The following is a 24406-nucleotide window of genomic DNA, read 5'->3' on the forward strand; positions in this document are numbered from 1 at the left end:
CTCTGGAGCACTTTGTTGACCTGATTCCTTTTCTCTTTTCACAGTGCACGGCAGATACATCAGACACGACAGGAGGTGCAGCCAGCATTGTAAAGGAAAGGCCCAGCCCTATTCAGGTCCCAGGTGCAACTCCTCCCTCCCATCTAGAAGCAGATCTCTCTATTCACCACTGGGCTGCCCCAGCCTGTCTCTGTGGAATCCCCCAGCCCGGTCACTCACAAACCCAGACAAGGAATACACAACCTAGAAGAGGCAGGCCTGGACAGCTAGACAAGAAAATACCTACATTCTAAAAGTGGTATTTTCAAACACAGAATGGTAAAAACAACTTTACTAAAAGATGTATTTTATCATTCTGAGTTCAGGCATAATAAATTCGAATTTCTACCATGTTTCCTGAGTCAGTTAGGATTATAAGAATGTAATAATCTAACTGCCCATTCTAGCCTATGGAGAACAGATAGCCTTGCAATAGTGAAAAAATAAAATGGCTGTGATTCACTATTAGGGCATGCTACACACACCAGAGCATGCCCTACCTTATAGTTACAATGCACCCTGCCCTTGGGCCTACCATAGAGGTGTCTGATATTAAGCAATGGGAAGGTTTAGGAAGAAATGCGTTACTTACCTGTAACAGCAGTTATCTAGTATTGGTGTCTTTCATAGATTCACATGCCTGAATCATTCCCCGTCGCCGAGACGGGAGCCTCCGGTACATAAAAAAGTAATGTCCTAAGGACATACATAGAGAATATAGGCCGAAGGGCCTCCCCTTTGGGGCCTTTCCACGTCCTTATGTAAAAAGGACCGAACTCTCATCGTTAGCCAATCAGCTCCGACCTCCCTCTAGAACCTTCCCGGGAGGAGCCTCAGTCCCTCAGATTTTCGTACGCACCCAGCTAGGGTGTCGCACTGTAGACATAGAGGTACGTGAGTCCTTACCGGGGAGGCGGGAGGGGTGCATGTGAATCTATGAAAGACACCAATACTGGATAACTGCTGTTACAGGTAAGTAACGCATTTCTTATCCAGTATTTGGGTGTCTTTCATAGATTCACATGCCTGAATCAGAGTAGTTAGCAGTTACACATGCATAGTGGTAAAGCACATTCCCACAACCAGCAGGCCTGCATAAATCACAGACAATGTGAGAGAAACATGGTAATATATAGTCATGCATATAGCAGAGATAAACAAAGACCATGAAGAATGTGCATACCTGGATGGCGGGACGAGGTAAGGCTCACCTTATTGGAAGAGATGGCGCAGCACCGCTTGTCCCACTGCAGCGTCCTTCTGCAGTTCGATGTCCAGGCAGTAGTGTCTGGAAAAGGTGTGCGGGGACTTCCAGGTCGCCGCTCGGCAGATGTCCAGGATCGTCACTCCAGCGAAGAGCGCCGCTGACGTAGACATCGCTCTGGTAGAGTGGGCAGCCACTCGGTCCGTCAAAGGCCGTCCGGCCTGATCATGGCAGAAAGCAATCGCTGAAGAAATCCAGCGGGAGATGCTTTGTTTCGTCAAGGGCAACCCCATGCGCGGGTTGCTGTAGGCTACAAAGAGTTGAGAAGACTTTCTGACGTCTTTGGTCCTGTCCAAGTAGAATTTGAGACACCTTTTAAGGTCCAAGGAATGCAGCGCCCTTTCCGCTGCCGTGGAAGGGTTCGCAAAGAACGACTTGAGGACAATTGGTTCGTTCAGATGAAAGTCCGACGGCACCTTAGGGATGAATTTAGGGTTGGGCCTGAGTACCACTCGGTCGTGCCTGAATTGGAGATACGGTTCCTGAATTGGAGATACGGTTCCTGAATAGACAGCGCCTGAAGTTCGCTGACCCGTCTGGCTGACGTCAGGGCTAGCAGGAGTGCCGTTTTCCAGGAAAGATGTTTGAGTGAGGCCCGGTGTATGGGCTCGAATGGGTGTTTCATGAGTTGGTTGAGCACCAAGTTCAACTGCCAGGTTGGAGGGACTTTCCGAGGCCTCGGAAAGGATCTGTAGAGCCCTTTCAGAAATTGCTTTATCAGTCGACTGGACCATAGGGAGGGTCCAGCTGGGGTCCTGGTGAATCTTGAAATAGCAGCCAGATGAACCTTAATGGAGGCGTGGGCCAGCCCCGATTGAGCCAGGTGGAGGAGGTACGGTAGCAGCTGTACCGGGGTGACCCGGAGGGGGTGTAAGTCGTGTTCCGAACACCACAGGCAGAACCTCTTCCACTTTAGCGAGTAGGTTTTGTTCGTGCTGCCCGCCCTCGCTTTGGCTAGTACTGCCCTGCAGTCCTGCAGGATCTCTAGGTCTCCGAACTCTCGGTGCTCAGGAGCCAGGCCGATAAGTTGAGCGAACGGAGGTTCGGGTGGTGTACCTGGCCTCCGGACATCGTTAAGAGGTTCGGGTGTTGTTGCAGGTGAATCGGGGGCCTGATGGACAGGCGAAGCAGGTCCGAGAACCAATGTTGTCTCGGCCAGTACGGAGCAATCAGTATCAGGGTGCACGGTTCCGTCTTCATCTTCCGGAGGAGCCTCGGTATCAGCGGGAACGGAGGAAAAGCGTACGCAAACACGCTGAACCAGCCGATGGAAAAAGCATTTCCCAGTGACCCCCGTTGGGGATGCCAGCTTGCGTAGCTTTGGCATTTGGCGTTCCCTGCCGTCGCGAAGAGATCGATCCTCGGGGTCCCCCATAGCGAGAAGACGTGGGCTACCGTGTCGCCGTCCAGCTCCCATTCGTGGGAGAGAGAGGTCTGTCTGCTGAGGGCGTCCGCGATAGTGTTGTCCTTCCCGGGAACGTACTCCGCTTTGAGGGAGAGACCGTGCGCCACCAACCAGTTCCAGATTTTTTGCGATTCTCTTGAGAGAGAGAGAGATCGCGTTCCCCCCTGTTTGTTCAGGTAGTGCATCGTCGTGGTGTTGTCTGTTTTGACGAGCACCGGGGAAGTGCCGATACGTGGCAGGAAGGCCTGCAGAGCCAGATACACTGCTCTCAGTTCCAGTAGGTTGATGTGTAGTTGTTTCTCCTGGGCGTCCCATTTTCCGCTGACGCGAAGGTCCAACAGTACTGCTCCCCAGCCTTCCAGTGAGGCGTCTGTCGTGATGACCAGTGGTGCCGGTGGCAGGAGGAACTGCAAGCCGGCCGTCAGGTGAGTTCTGTTTCTCCACCACAGAAGGGCCTTTGTGATGGCCGGTGTGATCGTGATAATGTCCTCGAAGGAGCCGGAACTCTGTTTCCATTGTCTCGCCAGCGCCTCCTGCAGGGGACGCATGCGGAGCCTGCAGTGTGGTATGAGGAGAATACATGAAGACATCATCCCTAGCAAGGAGGTGAATGTCCGTACCTTGATGCGAGGCTTCTTGGCTACCGCCGCGGCCAGGGACAGTATTTTGTTGGTCCTGTCCTCCGAGGGGAAAGCCTTCGCGCGCTTCGTGTCTAGGGTAGCCCCTAGGAAGGTGATCCTCGTTGAAGGGGTAGTGCAGGATTTCTTGAGGTTGATCGTCAGACCCAGCTGTTGAAAAAGAGCGCTGCAGGCGTCGGATGAAGCCGTCGTGCCTTCCGGGGAAGGCGCCTTCACCAGCCAGTCGTCCAGGTAGGGGAACACCTGGTGACCCCTTTGCCGCAGGAAGGCTGCCACAGGCGCCAAGCACTTCGTGAAGATACGTGGTGCGGATTTGAGGCCGAAAGGCAAAACCTTGAACTGGTAATGTCTGCCCGCTATTTCGAACCGTAGGTACTTCCTGTGCCTTACGAGGATGGGGATATGGTAGTAGGCGTCCTGTAAGTCCAGGGAGACCATCGAGTCTCCTCTTTCCAGTGCTCCCAGGATCTCCTGGATTGTGACCATCCGGAAGGATTGACTCCGCAGGAAGGCGTTGAGCGCCCGGAGGTCTAAGATCGGCCTCCACTTTTCCCCTTTCTGTTGGACTAGGAAGAAGTGGGAATAAAAACCCTTCCCCTTCTGGGACTTTGGGACTCTTTCGATGGCTCCTTTGACCAACATGGCGGATACTTCCTGGAGAAGGAGGTGCAGGTGTTTGTGAGCACGCTTCAGCGGAGGAGTGTTGGGAGGGGTGTTGACCAGTTCGAGGGAATGTCCAAATTGAATTATTTGTAGTACCCACCGATCCGTAGTGATTTTTTGCCAATTTTTGAGGAAGTTGGTCAGCTTTCCCCCAATTCGAAAGGATTGAGACGGTGGTGGGACTGGCTGGAGTAAATGGTCACTGGCGGCCGCCAGCGCCCTTCTTGGCGGATTTGCCTCTGAAGGACGACCTCCCATAGGACGACTGACGGGACTGTTGTTTTTGCTGGGGCTGGTTCCTGTTGCTGTAGGAATAGGACGACCGATTTTGGTAGGAACCCCTGTAGGAGTACTGACCTCTGGAGCGGCCCCCCCGAAAGGATTGGTTCCGAGACTGGAGGGAGCCCAGAGCCCTCGCCGTATCGGTGTCTTTCTTGATGGCCTGGAGCGCTTCGTCTATCTTCTCTCCAAAGAGGAATTGACCATCGAACGGCATGTCCAGCACCTTAGATTGGACCTCCTGCCGAAAGGACGTTGCTTTGAGCCAGCCTTGGCGGCGGAGCACGGCAGCCCCGGCCAACTGGCGGAATCCCGTCATGGCTGCGTCGATGGCGCAGTCGATAATTTCTGCCGCGGAGTTTTGTCCTTCCGCTAGAAGAGCTTTCACCTCGTCCTGGACCGCGGCTGGCAGACTTTGTAGATAAGGAGCTATGTCTTCCCATAGCTGGCGGTTGTAGCGGCCAAGGAGGGCGATGGAATTCGCTACCTTGATGGTCATGGCGGACGTGGTAGAGAACCGTTTGCCTATGGTGTCCAGCTTCCTTCCTTCCTTGTCAGGGGGCGCGGACAGCGGCGAAGAAGGGTTGCGGGATTGTTTTTGGGCCGCCTGAGTCACAACCGAGTCCGGTTTGGGGTGGCCGGTCAGGCAGGCAGGTGCGGTGTTCGGGGCCTTATATTTCTTGTCTAGGCGCGGAACCACCGCAGGCACCGAAGCAGGCGTGAGCATCAGCTTCTTGCCCTGTTCCCACAGAAAGTCTATAAGTGGAATAGACTTGGCCAATTTCTGGCTGTGTTCCTTGAAATCATGGAGGAAGCATTCCGTTTCCGCGGATTCCACTGCCATGTGAAACCTCTTTGCAGCTCTGTCCACCAGTTTGTGGAAACCTCCCACGTCCGCCGCCTCAGAGTGGCGCGGTCGCGGGGATGCCGGGGTAGACGAATGGTGTGATGACGCAGCATCGGCATCGTCGTCTCTGGGGTCCGAGGCGGCGTCTTGCACCTCGCCTTCCTCTAAGTCCGTCTCCTCCTCCTCGCTTTCCGATGAGTCCTCCGCCTGAGTTTGCGGTCGAGTGCGAGGATGGGGTTGGTTCCGAGGACGGGCCTGGGGAGCGGAAGGTTGCGAGGCCGATGGTTGCGCTTGGGTGACCGGCACCTGGGTGCCGCTGTCGGCGTCCGGGAACCGTTGTTTATAGTCCTGCACCAGGGATTTCAAATCGTTGACCAGAGACAGTGGCAAACAGATCATCGGGGTGTTCACCGTGTCGACGTTCAGGGAGCGTCCCTGATATATAAGTTCGTCCCGGATCTCGTGGACGTCCTGGTGTTCCTCGTGATCCCCCTGTTCTTCGTCTGACTCCTCACTCTGGAGTGTCTCCTGTTCTTGCTCGGGTGCCAACTCCACCGTTGGGTGAACCGAGGGCGTTGGAATCGAGTGAATAGAGACTTCGACCAATCTCGATTCTTTCCAAGATGGCGCCGGGGTCTCTTCCGACGACGTGCGTGAAGATGGCGCGCCCGCCGTGTGTGTTGGTGACTTGGGCACCTCCGTTAGGGTCGATGGCATCAAATTTTGCGGGGATAAGAGTTTCGCCGTCTTACTGGTGGTAGGGCCTTGGACTTGAGATATCGTTGTCGAAGGCGTGCCTTTTGAACTTGACCTCGACCGTTTAGGTGACGATCCTTCGGTATGAGATGTTTTCGGCGAAGGCGTACCTGTAGATTTAGACCTCTTAGGTGACGAAGACTTTGTATTCGTACTGGATGAAGGTTTCAGAGGAATGGTCGAGGAGACCGGTGCGCCTGAGGACGCAGTGGTGGTCGTTGTGGCCGTCGCGGAGGGCGATGAGGCCGTAGTGGTCGACACAGTGGTCGTGACCGAGGTAGTCCGCTTAGTAGATGGAGCGGGCTTCTTGAACCTCTGGCCATCCTTAACAGACACTGAGGAGGTGGTGGAACGTGCCTCCGAAGGTTTCCTGTGCGCCTTCTTAGGAGGAGTGTCTGTCTCTCCAGGGGACTGCACCCTGGGTCTCTTCTTGGAGACTTTGGAGGTCGCGGAGACACTACCCTCGGAAGATTCCAGAGTGTCTCGGACCTTAAGCCTGTCGAGCCATTCGCGGAAGCGAGTTTCCCTTTCCTTAACAGTCTTCTTTGGGAAGGCTCTACACACCCTACACTTGTCAGTGACGTGGTCAGGGTACAGGCAATATAAGCACAGGTCGTGCTTGTCCTCCGCTTGAATCCGTTGCTTGCCGCAGGAGGAACAGGCCCTTAGAAGGGCTTTCTTCTGCGAGTCCGCCATGGACGAAGCTTTCTTATCAGATTCCGACATGTAGTCGAAGATAGGACATATATCCTTTCCGTACAAAGTGTACTTCAGCGAAGTTTGAGACTTCGAAGCCAGGAAAACCTGAAGAGCTCAGGTTGGAGACTCCCTAGCACAACGTGCGGTAGAAAATCTGAGGGACTGAGGCTCCTCCCGGGAAGGTTCTAGAGGGAGGTCGGAGCTGATTGGCTAACGATGAGAGTTCGGTCCTTTTTACATAAGGACGTGGAAAGGCCCCAAAGGGGAGGCCCTTCGGCCTATATTCTCTATGTATGTCCTTAGGACATTACTTTTTTATGTACCGGAGGCTCCCGTCTCGGCGACGGGGAATGATTCAGGCATGTGAATCTATGAAAGACACCCAAATACTGGATAACTAGCAAGAGGGTGCACTTGGTGAAGTCGACATGGCAGTCACAGACTGCATATAGGCCTTGCAATGGCAAACCTGAGACACACTTTACTAGCTGCTTCTGTGGGTGGCAAAACCAGTGCTGCAAGCCCGCCAGCAGCATTTTACAAGCCCTGGGCACACATGGTGCACTGTACTAGGGTCTGACAAGTAAATCAAATAACCCAATTTTTAAACCACTAATTAGCACATCAATTTAACATAGGGAGCACTTGCACTGTGGCACTGATTTGCAGTGGCACAGTGCCCAAAGCATATAACCAGCAAAAACATATAAAAAACAGAGGATACAATCCGACAAAAATGGAATAGAGACTCACGCCAATGATGCCAGGTCTAACGCGAGTCCCCTCCAGCTGAAATTTGGGGCGAACTACCCTTCCCCTTGGGAGTTCTCTTCACTCAGGCGGAAAAATCTGGACCGACCATCAGCGTTGGCGTGTTCTGTACCAGGGCAGTGTTCCACTGTAAAGTCCATACCCTGTAGGGAAATGGACCACCTCAACAACTTTGGGTTCACACCCCTCATCTGCATTAGCCATCTGAGGGGCCTATGGTCGGTCTGAACCAGGAAGTGAGTCCCAAACAAGTATGGTCTCAGCTTCTTTAGTGCCCAGACCACAACAAATGCCTAACGCTCAATTGCACTCCACCTCTGTTCCCGTGGAAGTAACCTCGTACTGATGAAGGCTACGGTTGGTCTAGGCCCTCTTTATTAATCTGTGATAGAACAGCCCCCACGCCATGCTCTGAAGCGTCTGTTTGAAGAATGAATTCCTTTGAGAAGCTGGCCAACTGAAGCACGGGTGCTGTGCACATGGCAGTCTGCAGGGCGGCAAAAGGCTTCTGACAGGTGTCAGTCCAGTTCACTTTCTTGGGCTGCTTCCTGGAAGTCAGCTCAGTCAAGGGTGTAACAATGTTGCCATACCCCTTGACAAACCCTGTGTAGTACCCCGTGAGTCCTAAAAAGGCTCTCACCTGTGTCTGAGTCTTTGGGGGTTCCTATGGCAGGATGGTATCAATTTTGGGCTGTAGGGGCGCCACCTGGCCGCTCCCTACCCGGTGACCCAAGTACACCTAGGAACCCTGCCCGATCTGGCACTTACTCGCCATGATCGTGAGGCCTACCTTGCGCATTGCCATCAACACTTCCCAGAGGTGGTGTAGATGTTCCTCCCAACTGGCGCTGAATACTGCAATGCCATCCAGGTAGGCGGCACTGAAATCCGCCAGTCCAGCCAACACCTGGTTGACCAACCTCTGAAAGGTGGTAGGGGCATTCTTCATCCCAAAGGGCATAACCCAGCATTGGTAGTGCCCATCTGGTGTGGAGAATGCTGATCTCTCTTTGGCCCCATCAGTCAAGGCAATCTGCCAGTACCCAGACATCAAATCAAATGTGCTGAGGTACCGTGCACCCCCTAACCAATTAATGAGCTCATCAGCTCTGTGGATGGGGTGTGCGTCAGTCCTGGTGACTAAATTGAGCCCTCGGTAGTCCACACAGAACCGGAGTTCAGGTGTGGCACCCGGTGCGGCAGACTTTAGGACCAAAACCACTGGGCTGGCCCACGTCTGTTTGAGGACTCAATTACGCCTAAAGCAAACATCTTGGCGACTTCCTCCTTAATGTAAGGTTTGACCTTGTCAGTCACTCTAAGCCTTGTGCTTCACAGGAGGACTGTCTCCAGTGTCCACATCATGGACACACCACTCTGTGACAACAGGAACCACGGAAAATAGATCAGAGAATTGTCCCAATAGTTGGCGTTAATCTTACTGCTGATCAGGGGTCAGTGTGGAAGAGAGGCTGACATTATCTACTGACCCGTCTTGCTCTGTTGCAGACAGGTCAGGAAGAGGCACTGTCTCCTCCTCCATTCCCTCATCTGTAGCTAGGAGCATGCCCACTTCGGACCTTTCTAAGTGGGGCTTTAGGCGGTTAACATGCAGGACCCTCAAAGGGTTCCTGGGAGTCTGCAAGTTCACCACATAGGTGACATAACTCTTGCGCTCCACCATCGCAAATGGACCGGTCCACCTGTCCTGGAGCGCACAAGGCTCTACAGGGGCCATGACTCAAACTTTCTGTCCAGGTTGAAGCTCAATTAGAGTGGCATTCTGATAGTACCACCGCTTCATTTCCTCCTTGCTGGCTTCAAGATTCGCCTGAGCGAGATCTCTGCATCGGAGAGTCTGGTTCCTGAAGGCCATCATGTAACTATATACATCCTGGGGATGTTTCCTGGGAGATTGCACCCAGCCTTCTTTGACCAGACTCAAAGGTCCGCTTACCGGGTGTCTATACAGAAGTTCAAAGGGGCTGAACCCTAGGGACTTTTGTGGCACCTCACGGTAGGCAAACAGAAGGCATAGCAAGAGGACGTCCCACTTACACCTCATAGGTTCCTCAAGACCCATGATCGTGACTTTAAGGGTCCGGTTGAATCTTTCAAGCAGCCGATTACCTTGTGGGTGGTAAGGAGTGGTGAACTTATAGGTAACACCACACTCCTTCCACAGAGACTTCATATAATTGGAAATGAAGTTTGTACCTCGGTCATACACCACCTCTCTGGGGAACCCCACACTGGAGAAAATCCCCCATCAGTGCACGTCCCACCACGTGGGCCGTCACTGTCCTGAGCGGAATGGCTACCAGGTACCGGGTAGCATGGTCCACCAAGATCAGGATAAACCCGTTGCCCACGGCTGTTTTGGGGTCCAGTGGCCCCACAATATCAATGCCCACCAGTTCAAAGGGGGTACTGACTACAGGGAAAGGTTGGAGAGGACCTTTGTACTTCCTTCCACTTTTCCCACATGCCTGGCAAGTTTGACAAGTCCTACAATGAGTATCTGAACTCTTACACATCTGGGGCCAATAAAAGAGGGAGACCAGTCTTTGAAAGGTCTTGTTCTGCCCCAGATGTCCAGCTAAAGGAACGTCCTGAGCCAAACCCAGTAGGAAGGCTCTGAAGCGCTGGGGTACCACCAGCACACGGGCTGACGCAGGCTCAGCAACTTTAGGCTCGTTATACAGGAGACCGTTCTCCCAGTAGATCCAACGTGATCCAGACTGATCACCTGCTGCCTGTTGCCTCAATCCCACAAGAGAAGGGCACTTCTGCTGCTCTTCACAAAATTCCTCCCTGGAGGAACCCCCTTCTTGCTGCCAATGAGTCAGCTCAGGTATGTTCCCCAGTTCAGAAACTTGCTCCCCTGTAGGTTCCAGGGCATCCCACTCAAGGTCTGCCTCCTCCTGCACCGTGAGAACAATGGGAGCTGGTTTCCCGCGCCCCCTACCTATTCTCTTTAAGGCAGGTCCCTGGGCCATACTTTCAGGCTCCAGGGTCACCTTGTACACCCTTAGCTGCTATAGACCGAGTGGTCATACACGCCCACTCAGGCAGACCCAACATCTCTAAATGCGCCTTCTTCTCCACCTTGACCCAAGGGGAGCTTTCCAAATCATTGTTTAACAGACAATCAACAGGCATGGCTGGCCTCACAGCTACTTGAAGAGTATCAGAGACCCCCCCCCACTCAAAGGGAGCTTGAGCCACTTTGCAATGGCTCTCTGTGTTGTCAGCAGCAACAACTGGGAAGAATGCATTGGGGGCCACCTGCTCTTCAGACACCAAGTGACACTTGACAGCTGTCACACTGGCCCCGGTGTCTCTCAGAGCCTCCACTCTATGGCCATTGATGGTCACCCACTGCCTGTATTTTTTAGTTTTAGCAGGCAGCTGAGTTTTAGGGACCATCTCAAAGTTTCCTAATGCGACAAGGGACATTTCTGCGGGACCCCGCCCACCTTTGGCACCCATCTCCTCCCCACCCAGGGCTACACTGGCCATCTGACGGGGTGGTGCATGGGGTGGCACATACTGACCCTTTTGGGGACACTTGGGATCATACCAACGGTGTCCCAACTGCTTACACTGAAAGCATGTAACAGGCCCCCTATGAACAGGTTTACCTGTCGGGGATCCTGACTTCTTCTCAGGGGGAAGCTGGAAACCCTTACATTGGTTCCTTGGGTATTACTTTAGGGCCCTTTCTGGAACTCCCTCTGTTTACCCTTGTCCCTCCCACACTTCTGCTGGGGACGCTGCCCACCTTTGACAGAGTCTGCCACAAGACCCTTGTGGACCCTGGTACTGACCCAGCAGTCCGCCTCCTCAGCAAACATCCTAGGGTTAGTTAACTTGCTATCAATAAGGTGCTGGCGTAGCTCTGGAAAACAATTAGCAGACAAGTGCTCCCTAGCGATCAAATCAGAGTGCTTGAAAATTATCCACATTGCTACTACTCACCCAACCATCCATAGCTGTGCAAAAGAAAGCTACATATTCTACTCAAGTGGTTCCCTCAAACTTTTTACAATTCCTGAACCTCTGTCTATCGAGTTCTGGAGTCAAACCATACCTTGTTTTCAGTGCTTTTTTCATGTGGGCATAAGACATCCTATTCTCACTGGGCAGGTCTAACAAAGTATCCCTACCTTCAGTTAAAAAGCATCCCCACAACTCCGCTCCCCAATCCTTCTCAGGGACCCAGTGGGCCAACATTGCTATCCCATAGGCTGCAAACCACTGCTCAATATCCTCACTTTTGTGGAAATATTTAATGACATCCTTGGGAATATGTACTCTGCCTTCTGAAGGCACAGATGGTGTGCTGCCACCAGAGGAATTGATTTCTAAGCCCATCGCCTTGATTTCTAACTCCCTCAACATCCTCTCGTGTTCCATTCTCACTCTCTCTCCAAAAACAACCTGTTATTCTCTGTTTCCCCCTGACTCCATCTTAAGCTTAGCCAACTCCAGCTCGAGTGCCCTAATTCTGTCCCAGTCTTCCAGTCTTTGGAAAAGATACTGCTGCCAGGTGGAGAAAGTGTCCCCCCCTCCCTCCTATCCCCCCCGGCTGAAAACACTGGCCTTTCAATTTGCTCATCTGCATCCCTATCTGGCTCCACCACAAGATCAGAGGCATTTCTTGCTTCTACCCAGGCCCTCAGCGCCTTTTGGTAGTCATTCTTTTTAGAAATGCCTGATGTAACAACTTTCAATTTCTTGCAGAGATGCTTGAGGAGGCAATCGAACAAAAATGGAAGGGAGACTCACGCCAATGATGCCAGGTCTAACAGTGGTTATGAAAGAATAACCTTAATATTTTACTTGTAGCAGAGGATTAGGCCTATGCCTTGGATAAGGTGAAAGATGCTTGTATATGCCAGTGCGGCAAAGGCAAAAATGTAGACTTATGAACAATAAATTGTTAGAAGCTATCCTAGTGACAATGAAAATGTATTGACATTGCAAAATAACCATTCAGTTCCAGTACAGCATCAAGAAATAAGAATCCTAGTGCAAGGGAACACATTACTTGTATAGGTTTTAGTAATGTTGGTAGGTTCAGTGCGGCCACAACTATTAAGACACAAACATTTTGACAGTGCAATTGAATTGTTTTTTTTTTAATGAAAAGCCAGTACATTCTAAGGAATAGCAAAATTCTTACCCACCTGACTGTACCTTTGGTATTTTTAAGCACAGTGGCTGCAAAAAGTTGAGTTACTCCAACTAAACTTGTTCCATCGACTTCAACTATCTGGTCATTAACTTGAATCCTGTAAAAGAGAATGGAAATAGGCATTTTGACAATAGACAAGATTGATAAATTACCAACCAGTACATTCAGATGATAAACACACTACTCCCCACATTGCCAATCGACAGGCTCCACTTAAGTTGCAAAATGTTTATGAAGATAGGTTTCCATCTACCAGCAACTCAAGGAGGGAGGACAAAGGGAAAGTGTTAACTACAGAAAGAAAAACATACCTACCTAATTATGAAGCACAGAAAAATGTACTTTGCAAAATTTTTGATATTTCCAGTCCAACACTATCTTCGACTGCCAAATAGTGGAAGCTGGCACTAGTACTAAAAGAATTCAGCACTTAAATTACAGTTGTGTCCAACAAGTACAACAAAATGTCCTGCTCTCTGAAGCAGAAATCTCCCTCGTATTCACGGAGATTTGTTTCTGTTTCTTATAAGGAGTTTGTCTGAGATTACCCATTAAAAAGGGGATTGGTCTAAATTGTAGGATTTTCTATAATTGAGTCCCCACAAAAGGACAATTTTATTACTCCTATACTTTCGTCTTTTTTCCATTTGTGGAAGAAAACTCTATATGGAAATATCACATTTAATATTATATGAGGTAAAAACTGACATGGTAATTTATCAAATAAATCTGTGTGCGCGCTTTTTTAAGCTACCTTTCATCTAGGAAGTGGGGATAGCATTTATGTAATTTGAAGGCGTAACTGTGCGCAAAAACATGTCAGAAGCTACCATAAGTTGCACCCCGATTATTTTAACTTTGTGAGGTTAACCAGAAGAAATTAAAGTTACAAACGTTGTACACTCTTCAGTAAGGGAATGAATAAATGATGTAAAAATGGGAATGATTACTTGATAAAAAATGTAGAAACTGAAGTGTGCTGTGCATCTGTATGGCAGTTATCAAAATCTGATCTGTTGGAGCTGTATGTAATTTTATGTTCTGCACCTATTTAGGGGGGCAGGCTATTCTCATTCACTTCAATCTCATCCCCAGCAACCAATTTTTTTTAAATTGCTTTGAACACGGAAGGTCGAATAATGAAACCAGGGACAGATCAGAATTACTTCTTGCCCGCCTAAACGAAGCTTTTTCCATGGCCCAGCTCAAACAGTGGGTTGCGGCACCCACTCACACGGGAGGTCACGTTCTAGATTTGGTCTGTTCCAACTTCGATATTGTTATGACCTGCCCTGAGATAGTGACCTGGTCAGACCATAAGCTGATTAGGTTTTCTTGGTCTCTGGCTATTACCGCAGAGAGCGGTCCTCAAGTTGCTCACGCACAGAAGATCAATTTAGATATCCTGTCACACTACTTAGCTGTTTCCCGCCCACTACTACCCTTAGAAATCGAGGCGGCAGTTAGCTCCTTCAATATATGGGTTGAACACGGGACCGCTGCCTCTGTTAATAAAGGCCGGGTCTGTAGACTACGTACTACTCCCTCCAAACCCTGGTTTTCACACTCTTTTCGTGAACTCAAATCGGGTTGTAAGAAACTGTAACGGATTTGGAGACAAGCATATCTGCCTGAGGGTAAGAAGAATCTACGGGTGGCGCAAAAAAAAGTATTATGCGGCTATCAGATCTGCCAAGAGCTGCTACTATGCTGGACGAATTAATAAAGCTAATAATAACAGCAAGGAAATTTTTTCCATCGTAAAAAGCTTTGTTTCACCATGTGCCGCTCAACCTTTGCTGCCTTCATCTGAGAAATGGTGCGAAGAGCTTTCTGTGTTTTTTGTCGATAAAATTGCTAAAATTCAAGATGACCTACTGGCTGTCTGAAACAGCTTTCCCTCCCCCCCTGTATTTCCTCCCTCTATGATGCCGGAACCCACAGAGTAGTTTGCTAACTTTGCTCTGCCCTCTAAATCTGACATCGTTTATGTCCTCACAGCCTTAAAATCGGGATCTCCCTCTGACCCCTGCCCTGCTAGAGTCCTCGGGGGTCTAGCGGAAACAGTTGGAATTGAGGTCACTCAGATCATTAACTTTTCTTTTCTCACTGCTACTGTCCCGGTTTGTTGGAAACAAGCAAAATTGCTTCCACTTCTGAAAAAAACTGGGCTGGACTCGGCCGTCCCCTCCAACTATCGGCCTATTTCATTATTGCAAGCTCTAGCCAAGGTCTGCAAGAAGATTGCTTTTAAACAACTGGACAAGTTTGTCGAAACCTCTCAGGCATTACACCCAGCACAGTCAGGATTCAGGGCTGCCTACAGCACTGAAACAGCCCTAGTTGAAATATCCGAGGCTATCCGGGAGTGTCTGGACGGAGGTGGCAGAGCGGCTCTGATTTTATTAGACCTCTATGCCGCCTTCGACACAGTACCCCACTCCCTCCTACTTACCAGATTAGCCACTATTGGCATAACTGGCCCTGCACTCGATTGGCTGACATCCTTCTTAGATAACAGGACTCAACAAGTCTGGATGCCTCCCTTTGCTTCTTCCCCAAAGAAACTTGCCACTGGAGTCCCACAGGGTTCCACTTTAAGCCCCTTGCTTTTTAATGTTTATCTTACCCCATTAATTTACCTAGCAGAACAGCTAGGGGCAAAAATTATGGCCTACGCCGACGATACCCAACTTCTGTTTACCTGGCCTAAGAACAATTTTGATACGTCGGTGGCCCAACTCTGCCTATCATCAGTTTTCCGATGGCTAGCACCTGCCCAGTTAAAATGTAACAAAGGCAAGTCCGAGGTTTTGCTATATGGCTCCTTCCCTGACAATTTTAGCGACCTTCTCTGCCTACTGATCTGCCCTGTCCTAAATCCATTGGCGGCCCAGCAAAAAATCTAGGAGTTTGGTTCGGAAATGACCTCAAATTTGAGGACCACATAAAAAAAACTCACGGGGGTCTGCTTCTCTACTTTGAAAACCCTACGTAGGTTTTTTCCCCTTCTCCCTAGAGAGGCTAAAGAGACTGACACTCGCGCTCTAATACTCTCCCGGTTGGACTACGCGAATGGCCTGTTCTGTGGACTACCGGCCTATTTGATTCACCGTCTTCAGGTCATACAAAATGCCGCCGTGAGACTCTTGTTTAATATACCCAAGAGTTCTAGTGTTCGCCTCCTACTCCGTAGCCTCCATTGGCTCCCAGTTGCCCATAGGATCATGTTTAAAATTCTTGTCCTCTCCTACCGCACTGTCCACCAAATTGGCCCGGCCTACCTGAGGAAAAGGTTTACCCTCTATGTCCCTAACCGACTCCTCCGGTCTGCCAATCTATGCCAAATGTCCGTGCCTAAATTTAAGTACTGTAGACTAGGCGGCCAATCCATCGCGGTTAGAGCTGCAAAAGCCTGGAATGCCCTCCCCCTCCACATCAAGACAGCTTCTACTATCACGGCTCTTAAGAAAGGACTGAAAACCTATTTGTTTAACATCACTCTGTAATCCACCTCCCTTCTGCCTTTCCAAGAACCCTTTTGCTTCGCTTGTACCTTTTCGCGCCAGGATACTATTCTTTAGTAATAGAGCGCGCTATAAAAGCCTTTTTAATAGTTCAATAAACGCTAATTAGAAACGGAAAGGGGACCTAGGCTAAAGAACTGTAGGTCTCTTCAAGGCACGTCATTTTACAAGAGAAAACTGGATTTACAAATGGCACAACAATCCTATAAGAGAGACAACTGGTGATTGATGGCTATTTAAGAGAGCGTTACCATCATGTAATTTCCTATACACATCTCTTAAGTTGTTATTTAGCACTTAGGCATTAGTGTCTGGTTCCTTGCCTTTCGACAAGTGCACCCTAAGCTCTCCGGAGTGCAGACAGAAATCCAGATGCACCTGCTTCTGAAGGATTTTGCTTCTTATAGTAAGAGAGACGCATCATGTTACTGCAAAATGGGCAATAATTGAGGCAGTAACGTGAACATAAAAGCTGCACTGGTGGCACTTAAATTGAACTCCTGCTTGGAAAACAAGCATTTGCAATGCAATAGGTCTCCCATTAGGAAGGTTTGAGCTATTGGTTTTGTAAATGACATGTTTTATTTATGTGTTGGTTTTGAAAATAGCGAAATGAATAGCTTTGTCATTTACAATGCCAATAGTTATAACTTTTGCAAATGTGACACCTATAGCATTTGTAATGCAATATGTGTTGTATTTACGTGACTTACATGTCTTGATATTACAAATAACAATGACTTAATTTTTTAAAAATAATTAATACTTAAATAAAAAGTTATTGTAATTTATAATGGCAATAGCTTAAACTTTTGTAAATAACATTTGTGAAGATTATGTTCAGTGTATTTTGTGACGAAAATCCAAGAACAGAAGTGAAATTTTAACATCTTTTTGTGACATTTGTAATAAAGCTTGAAACATTGAGAGAACATATTTGAACCAGTTGTTGTTGAATGGTTGTACAGATTGATGCTGTGGTAGCGCATAGTGATGTTGTGGGGCTCCTGAGTGATGCTGTTGGCGGTGCTGTGTGACGCTGTATGCTATGCTATGTTTTGTTTTGCTACCCTATGCTTTGTTTTGTTATGCTATGCTTTGTTTTATTATGCTATGCTTTCTTATGCCATGTTCTGTTATGCTATGTTTTGTGATGCTATGCTGTTTTTTTGCGTTTTGTTGTGCTATGCTATATTTTGTTGTGTTTTGTTATGCTATACTATGTTTTGCTATGCTATGTTTGCTATCCTGGTGTGTGGTTGTGTGTGTGTGGGGGGGTTGTGGGTGGGTGTGGGTATGTGTGTGCGCGTGGGGTTGTGTGTGCGCGTGGGGTTGTGTGTGCGCGTGGGGTTGTGTGTGCGCGTGGGGTTGTGTGTGCGCGTGGGGTTGTGTGTGCGCGTGGGGTTGTGTGTGCGCGTGGGGTTGTGTGTGCGCGTGGGGTTGTGTGTGCGCGTGGGGTTGTGTGTGCGCGTGGGGTTGTGTGTGCGCGTGGGGTTGTGTGTGCGCGTGGGGTTGTGTGTGCGCGTGGGGTTGTGTGCGCGCGTGGGGTTGTGTGCGCGCGTGTGTGTGAGGGGGCCGTGTGTGTGTGAGGGGGCCGTGTGTGTGTGAGGGGGCCGTGTGTGTGTGAGGGGGCCGTGTGTGTGTGTGTGTGTGAGGGGGCCGTGTGTGTGTGTGAGGGGGCCGTGTGTGTGTGTGAGGGGGCCGTGTGTGTGTGTGAGGGGGCCGTGTGTGTGTGTGAGGGGGCCGTGTGTGTGTGTGAGGGGGCCGTGTGTGTGTGTGAGGGGGCCGTGTGTGTGTGTGAGGGGGCCGTGTGTGTGTGTGTGAGGGGGCCGTGTGTGTGTGTGTGAGGGGGCCGTGTGTGTGTGTGTGAGGGGGCCGTGTGTGTGTGTGTGAGGGGGCCGTGTGTGTGTGTGTGAGGGGGCCGTGTGTGTGTGTGTGAGGGGGCCGTGTGTGTGTGTGTGAGGGGGCCGTGTGTGTGAGGGGGCCGTGTGTGTGTGTGAGGGGGCCGTGTGTGTGTGTGAGGGGGCCGTGTGTGTGTGTGAGGGGGCCGTGTGTGTGTGTGAGGGGGCCGTGTGTGTGTGTGAGGGGGCCGTGTGTGTGTGTGAGGGGGCCGTGTGTGTGTGTGAGGGGGCCGTGTGTGTGTGTGAGGGGGCCGTGTGTGTGTGTGAGGGGGCCGTGTGTGTGTGTGAGGGGGGCCGTGTGTGTGTGTGAGGGGGGCCGTGTGTGTGTGTGAGGGGGGCCGTGTGTGTGTGTGAGGGGGGCCGTGTGTGTGTGAGGGGGGCCGTGTGTGTGTGAGGGGGCCGTGTGTGTGTGAGGGGGGCCGTGTGTGTGTGAGGGGGCCGTGTGTGTGTGAGGGGGCCGTGTGTGTGTGAGGGGGCCGTGTGTGTGTGTGAGGGGGCCGTGTGTGTGTGTGAGGGGGCCGTGTGTGTGTGAGGGGGCCGTGTGGGTGTGAGGGGGCCGTGTGGGTGTGAGGGGGCCGTGTGGGTGTGAGGGGGCCGTGTGGGTGTGAGGGGGCCGTGTGGGTGTGAGGGGGCCGTGTGGGTGTGAGGGGGCCGTGTGGGTGTGAGGGGCCGTGTGGGTGTGAGGGGGCCGTGTGGGTGTGAGGGGGCCGTGTGGGTGTGAGGGGGCCGTGTGGGTGTGAGGGGGCCGTGTGGGTGTGAGGGGGCCGTGTGGGTGTGAGGGGGCCGTGTGGGTGTGAGGGGGCCGTGTGGGTGTGAGGGGGCCGTGTGGGTTTGAGGGGGCCGTGTGGGTTTGAGGGGGCCGTGTGGGTTTGAGGGGGCCGTGTGTGTGAGGGGGCCGTGTGTGTGAGGGGGGCCGTGTGTGTGTGAGGGGGGCCGTGTGTGTGTGAGGGGGGCCGTGTGTGTGTGAGGGGGGCCGTGTGTGTGTGAGGGGGCCGTGTGTGTGTGAGGGGGGCCGTGTGTGTGTGAGGGGGCCGTGTGTGTGTGAGGGGGCCGTGTGTGTGAGGGGGCGGTGTGTGTGAGGGGGCAATGTGTGTGAGGGGGCGGTGTGTGTGAGGGGGCGGTGTGTGTGAGGGGGCGGTGTGTGTGAGGGGGCGGTGTGTGTGAGGGGGCAGTGTGTGTGAGGGGGCAGTGTGTGTGAGGGGGCAGTGTATGAGTGACTAGAACCCCAATAAACTGTAAGCAATGGGCTTATGCAAAACACCCTGCAAATAATGATATTGTACACAACAGGTATTCATCTATTCCCAGAATGCATTTTCACTGTTGAGTCAAACGCCAGTGATTGAGGCACGCAGTGTGTGTGGTGAGCTGTGCTCGTTATGTTGCCCACAAGTTAAGTGGGCTTGTTGGGAGCTAACAGCCGTCTCTTTGTATGCCCCATGACTCAACACTTACTGCAGCAGAGTGCAATAAACCACCTTCTTGGTGGATTTAAGCCTTTCATAAATCATGCACATGAGGTGACAGTAATCCAACAGAGGCCTTCCATTCTTCACATGACCCAAAATGTGGTTTCACTGTATCCTATTTTTTGAAGAGGTGCTTTGGGCGAGAGTCCGTCTCTGTGGGGGTCCATGGAAGAGACTAATTCTCGGAAGGAAAAGGGGGTGGAGGGAAGCATGACTTAGGCAGAGGAGATCAAAATGTGGAGACAAGAAGCAGAGAGCGAGGAGAGTGGAAAGAACAAGGTAGGCGCTGTCTACCACCAACAGATGATCGTGACTGCAATTTACGAGGCGTAAATGAGGATGTGAGCAACGAGGAGCAATGGTTTCACACCTGTAACTGTCCTGGTACGTGTATGACATGAAGAGGGGGCTGTTAAAGACTTAGTTCTAGCGGTGCAAATCTCTGGGGCTGCAATAGGGATTTAAATAATGTTCAGTTAAAAAACACGAACAAAATGCAGGTGAACGCAGATGTTAATGGCGCAGCAGTTGCTATTCCAGCCTCAGAGTGCAAATGTTTTCGATTAGCAGACAAGTATATACAACAAAGAGGAGTGAAGTGTGAAGCAGGGGACGCGAGAGCGGATCCCTTTGAAGTTAAGCTTTTGGCCACTCGAGAAGTTTGAGCCGGGGGTGGGGCTGCCAGCGAGTGGGAGGGAACGGGCCAAGCGCGCGCTCGAGAAGTCACGAATGAACAATTAACACGCATTGTCGGAAATCCGGCTGGTTGGTTTGAGAGACTTTGGTTCAGCAGTAATAGGTTCGAGTAAACTCGACCTAAAAATGAATTGGTATCCCTCAGTTCCTTCCCTTCCTCATCCCTTTGCCTTTCTTCTTTCTGACCTATATATGTGTTACCAGGTTCACATGACATAAGGGAAAATCTGGTCTCACACTTAAGTAGGCAAAGGACAAGCTTTCATAGAAATGTTAGCTCACCAAAATTAAGCATGTCTGCACTCAAGAATTCTAGAAAACACAAAGGTTGCAATCTGGTACTTCTCGCAGAGGCACTGAATGAGTTGCAACTCTATGGGAAACAAGCCATCCACCATGCCCTGTTTCGGCAAGGCTTGTTTGTGATTTGTTAAAAGGTCTATTCAATATCTCACACTTAACTAGATCCAAAATATGTAACTTTCCACAGATTAATGTAGCTTTGTGAGTAGTAAGCAGTTAACAATGTGTAAGGATGCACAGTCCTAGGAGGCCCAATCGAACACTTTCCCTCTTGTTTTTCCCCCTCTTCCCTTCTATGTTTTCAGCCCACCGCCGAGGACTACTATCCCTTTAAGTCCCTCGGCTTTCCAGATAATGTGACGGCGTCACATGACCTCAAGCGCTTCAAGACAGAGGACGCCAGAGGAGGAGGTCGTTGATTCGGACCCAGCGAGACCACGAGGCAAGAGGAGACACTCGTAGAAACCTTTGTTGTTAGGCCCTGGAAGGAATCTGGTCACCGGGAGAACCACGAGGAAGACTCAGGACGCGCTGAAGAACGCCCGACTCCGGACGCGACCGAGGGAGGAACAGACGGGCAGCCAGACCCTACCTGGCAATGCAGAGACTCCAGCCATGGCCCCGGAGGGTCGTGGCTTTACAAGGTAAGGGGGCGCCTTGGTTTTAACTGGGGCGCGTAACGAAGGATTCAAAGGGAAGGGGTGTAAAGGAAGTAAATCCCTGCCGCCGTAACTGGGCTGCCTTGCAAAAAGACTTCTCCTGCACGAAAGTCACCTTCCTTACAGTTTTCCCTTTCTTTTCTTATTTTTTTCTCTTACGCTCCTGTCTATTAACGAGCTGCGGAAGCCAAGCCACCCCTTGTACTGGATTTCAACCGAGATCCGGACTCCACCAGTAAAGGAAACTAAGGACAGGACTACAACTCCCAGAATTATTTGTGTCACATATACTGTTAAAATAAACCTGGTACCTGGTACTACTCAGGTACTACCCACTTGTCCTGGTCTGCTTCTCCACCGTGCCACGTGTGGTGTCAGAAGTGGGATCTATTCGCCTCACCATGGAAAACCTAATCCAGCAATTGATAAGAAATTAGAAATGGGCGGTCGAAAAACAGATGACCTCCGCCCAGGCAGACCGGGAAATTCTGAAGGACAGTTTAGCAAATCATGCCGACCAAATTTTAAAAGTGGCAGATGATCGTCGGGGAACTAACGACGCAGCTACAAATACGTGCAGGTACCGGCCCTAACGTCTCTCTCCAAAAGTATGTTACAGGAGAAGATAGACGCGTTTCTCCTTAATTTTGAAAGAGCAGCAAGGGCCTCTGGGTGGCCTGAAGCCAAGTGGCCTTTTTTCTGAGCCCCCCTCCTCACCGGGGAAGCTCAAGCCTCTTACCAAGTGGCTAACCATAACAGCAACACTCTCTACCCAGAAATAAAAGAACTGATCTTAGACCAAATGGGTATGGATGCAGAGATATATAGGGTGAAGTTTAGAAGAGAGCGGGGCACCACATCAGACAATCCTAAGATCATGTACTTCAAGTTAAAGGCTGCAGCAGACAAGTGGCTAAGACCACAGTCCCACTCAAAAGATGAAATCATGGCGATGATCTATTTAGAACTGCTCCTGGAGGCTCTTCCATACACTATTCAGAGGTGGCTTAAGCAACATCACTATCTAAGCCCTGAACAAGCAGTAGAAATGGCTACTACATTCTATAGGGCACAGCCTAGGGCCGTACCTTGGGACACCGACAAAACCCCAAAGCAGATGGGTGGGGTAGTGAAACCAGAGAAGAAACCCATAAAACCTAGACAATTCCGCCTAGAACAACCACCGCTTCGTAATCCACAGTGTTTTGAATGTGGCGAGTGGGGGCATATTGCACGGAACTGTCCCAGGAAAAAGCCCCAAGAAGAACCCATGGACATCCGATGCGTTCCCCGTTCCATTCTGTACTCTGCGGAATTAGGTCCCAGCTTCCACGTAAGTGTCCAGATAAAGGGGGTACAGGTGAAGGCACTACTTGACTCGGGATACAAACAGTCTGTAGTCCTCCAGTCAATTGTATCACCGCTCCAGGGTAGGGCCAAAGAGACCGTGCCTATAAGGTGTGTGCACGGTGACATCAAGGTTTATCCGCTCATACAAATTCCTCTAACCCTTCCCCGTGGGCAGATTATAGATGTCAGGCTGGTTATGTTATGTTATTTTAATTTATAAAGCGCACGTATACCCGGCGGTGTCTTGGCGCTTTGGACAGCGGGGGTCTGCACTGACAACTAGTTCTGGAACAGCCAGGTTTTCAGGCCCTTTCTAAAGGAGAGGAGGGTGGATGCGCTTCTGAGCTCGAACGGAAGAGAGTGCCAGAGCTTAGTGGTGTAGAAGTGGAAGCTGCGACCGCCCCATTGTATGGTGCGGATTTTTGGCACCCGCAGAAGTTTTGTGCTGGAGGAGCGAAGATGTCTGGTAGGTTCGTACCAGGTGAACAGATTCTGCAGAAAGACCGGACCTTTTTGACAGAGTTGTTCCTAGGGATGTTGGATAGTAGCCGTGCCGCTGAATTCTGTACACTTTGAAGTTTTTTCAAGCATTGCTTCTGTACGTTTCCCAGTAGTCCGTTACAGTAGTCCAGTTTTGACTGGATGAGGGATGTCACTACTGTTTTTCTTGTTTCTACCGGAAGGTATGGAATGATCTTCCTTACCTTTTTAATAAGAAAGTGACTGGCCGAAACCGTTGCATTAGTGTGTTGGATAAGAGAAAGTTTGTGGTCCAGCCACACCCCCAGATTCCTGGCTTTTTTCACCGGTTTTGGGGGCTCACTCATCTCAGCTGGCCACCATAGGTTGCCCCAGCTCGGTAGCAAATTGCCAAAGATCAGAATCTCTGTTTTGTCAGAGTTTAGTTTAAGGCAATGAGTATTCATCCATAGATTAACGGTACGCATGCAATTTTAAAATTGTAGGGTGGGGGGGGGGGGGGGGGGTCTCATTTTTGTATGCTGTTACCACAATCTGAGTATTGTCAGCGTAGGATGTGAGATTGAAACCAAAATTCTAAATTAGTTGGGCCAGCTCAGAAACATACACATTGAAGAGTGATGGGCTCAGCGAGGAGCCCTGAGGCACTCGACAAGGAAGGGTGTAAGAATCTGAGTGGAATGCATCGACCGTGACCGTTAGCCTCCTATCTTTAATAAAGGAGGACAGCAGGGCCAATGCTGAACCCCGACCCCTAATCTCTCGAGTCACTTATGCAAGAGAGAATGGTCAACCGTATCAATGGGAGCGGACAGATCGAAGAGTATCAGTACCGCTGTGCCACCCTGATCCATCACCGCCCTGATCTCTTCCGTGGCTTTGATAAGTGCTGTTTCGGTACTATGTTCACGACGAAAGCAAAACTGTGAGGAATCCAGCAAGTCATTCTCATTAATGAATAGGGTCAGCTGGGAATTCATAATTTTATTGATTATTTTAGCCGGCAGTGGTAGCCTGGCTATGGGCCGATAGTTATTGGGGTCTGAAGCATCCAGCAAAGGTTTTTTCAGCAATGGTAGGATGGAAGTATCTTTCCAAATGGAAGGGAAGGTTCCAGAAATAAACAGTTAAAAATTTCTGTGAGACCTGGACTAACCAGGTCAGCAATTTCTTTAAGAACTTTTGGTGGACAGGGGTCAGTAGGATTTAGAATCTTGAATACGTCTGGCTACAGTGCCAGAAGAGATAGGTGAAAACGCGAGAAGTGTATTAGTGTTGGGCTCTCTAGTGGCAGGTTCCCTTAGGGAGGGATGGGTTGAGTCCTGAAAGTTTTTAAAGATGTTCAACACTTTTCTTTGAAGGCGGCTGCAATGTTGTCACATAGCTTTTGGTCACTCTCGATCCCCGGGCCTTTGAAGTGGCGAGTTTGTTCACCACTGTGAAAAGTTCTTTGGATGAAT

General features: G+C 50.4%; 1 protein-coding gene across 3 annotated transcripts in view; it reads right to left on the bottom strand.

Annotated features, from left to right (window-relative positions):
* Positions 1-24406, bottom strand: part of LOC147731157 (neurabin-2-like) — a 681485-nt gene that overhangs the window by 432365 nt on the left and 224714 nt on the right. For all 3 annotated transcript variants that reach the window (XM_086956139.1, XM_086956141.1, XM_086956140.1), the window contains exon 4: positions 12554-12658. In XM_086956139.1, the coding sequence (XP_086812265.1) occupies positions 12554-12658 (105 nt within the window). The remainder of the gene's footprint in view (positions 1-12553; positions 12659-24406) is intronic.

The sequence above is a fragment of the Lissotriton vulgaris genome, chromosome 2_1 (genome assembly GCF_964263255.1).
Source record: "Lissotriton vulgaris chromosome 2_1, aLisVul1.2, whole genome shotgun sequence".
NCBI lineage: Eukaryota > Metazoa > Chordata > Amphibia > Caudata > Salamandridae > Lissotriton > Lissotriton vulgaris.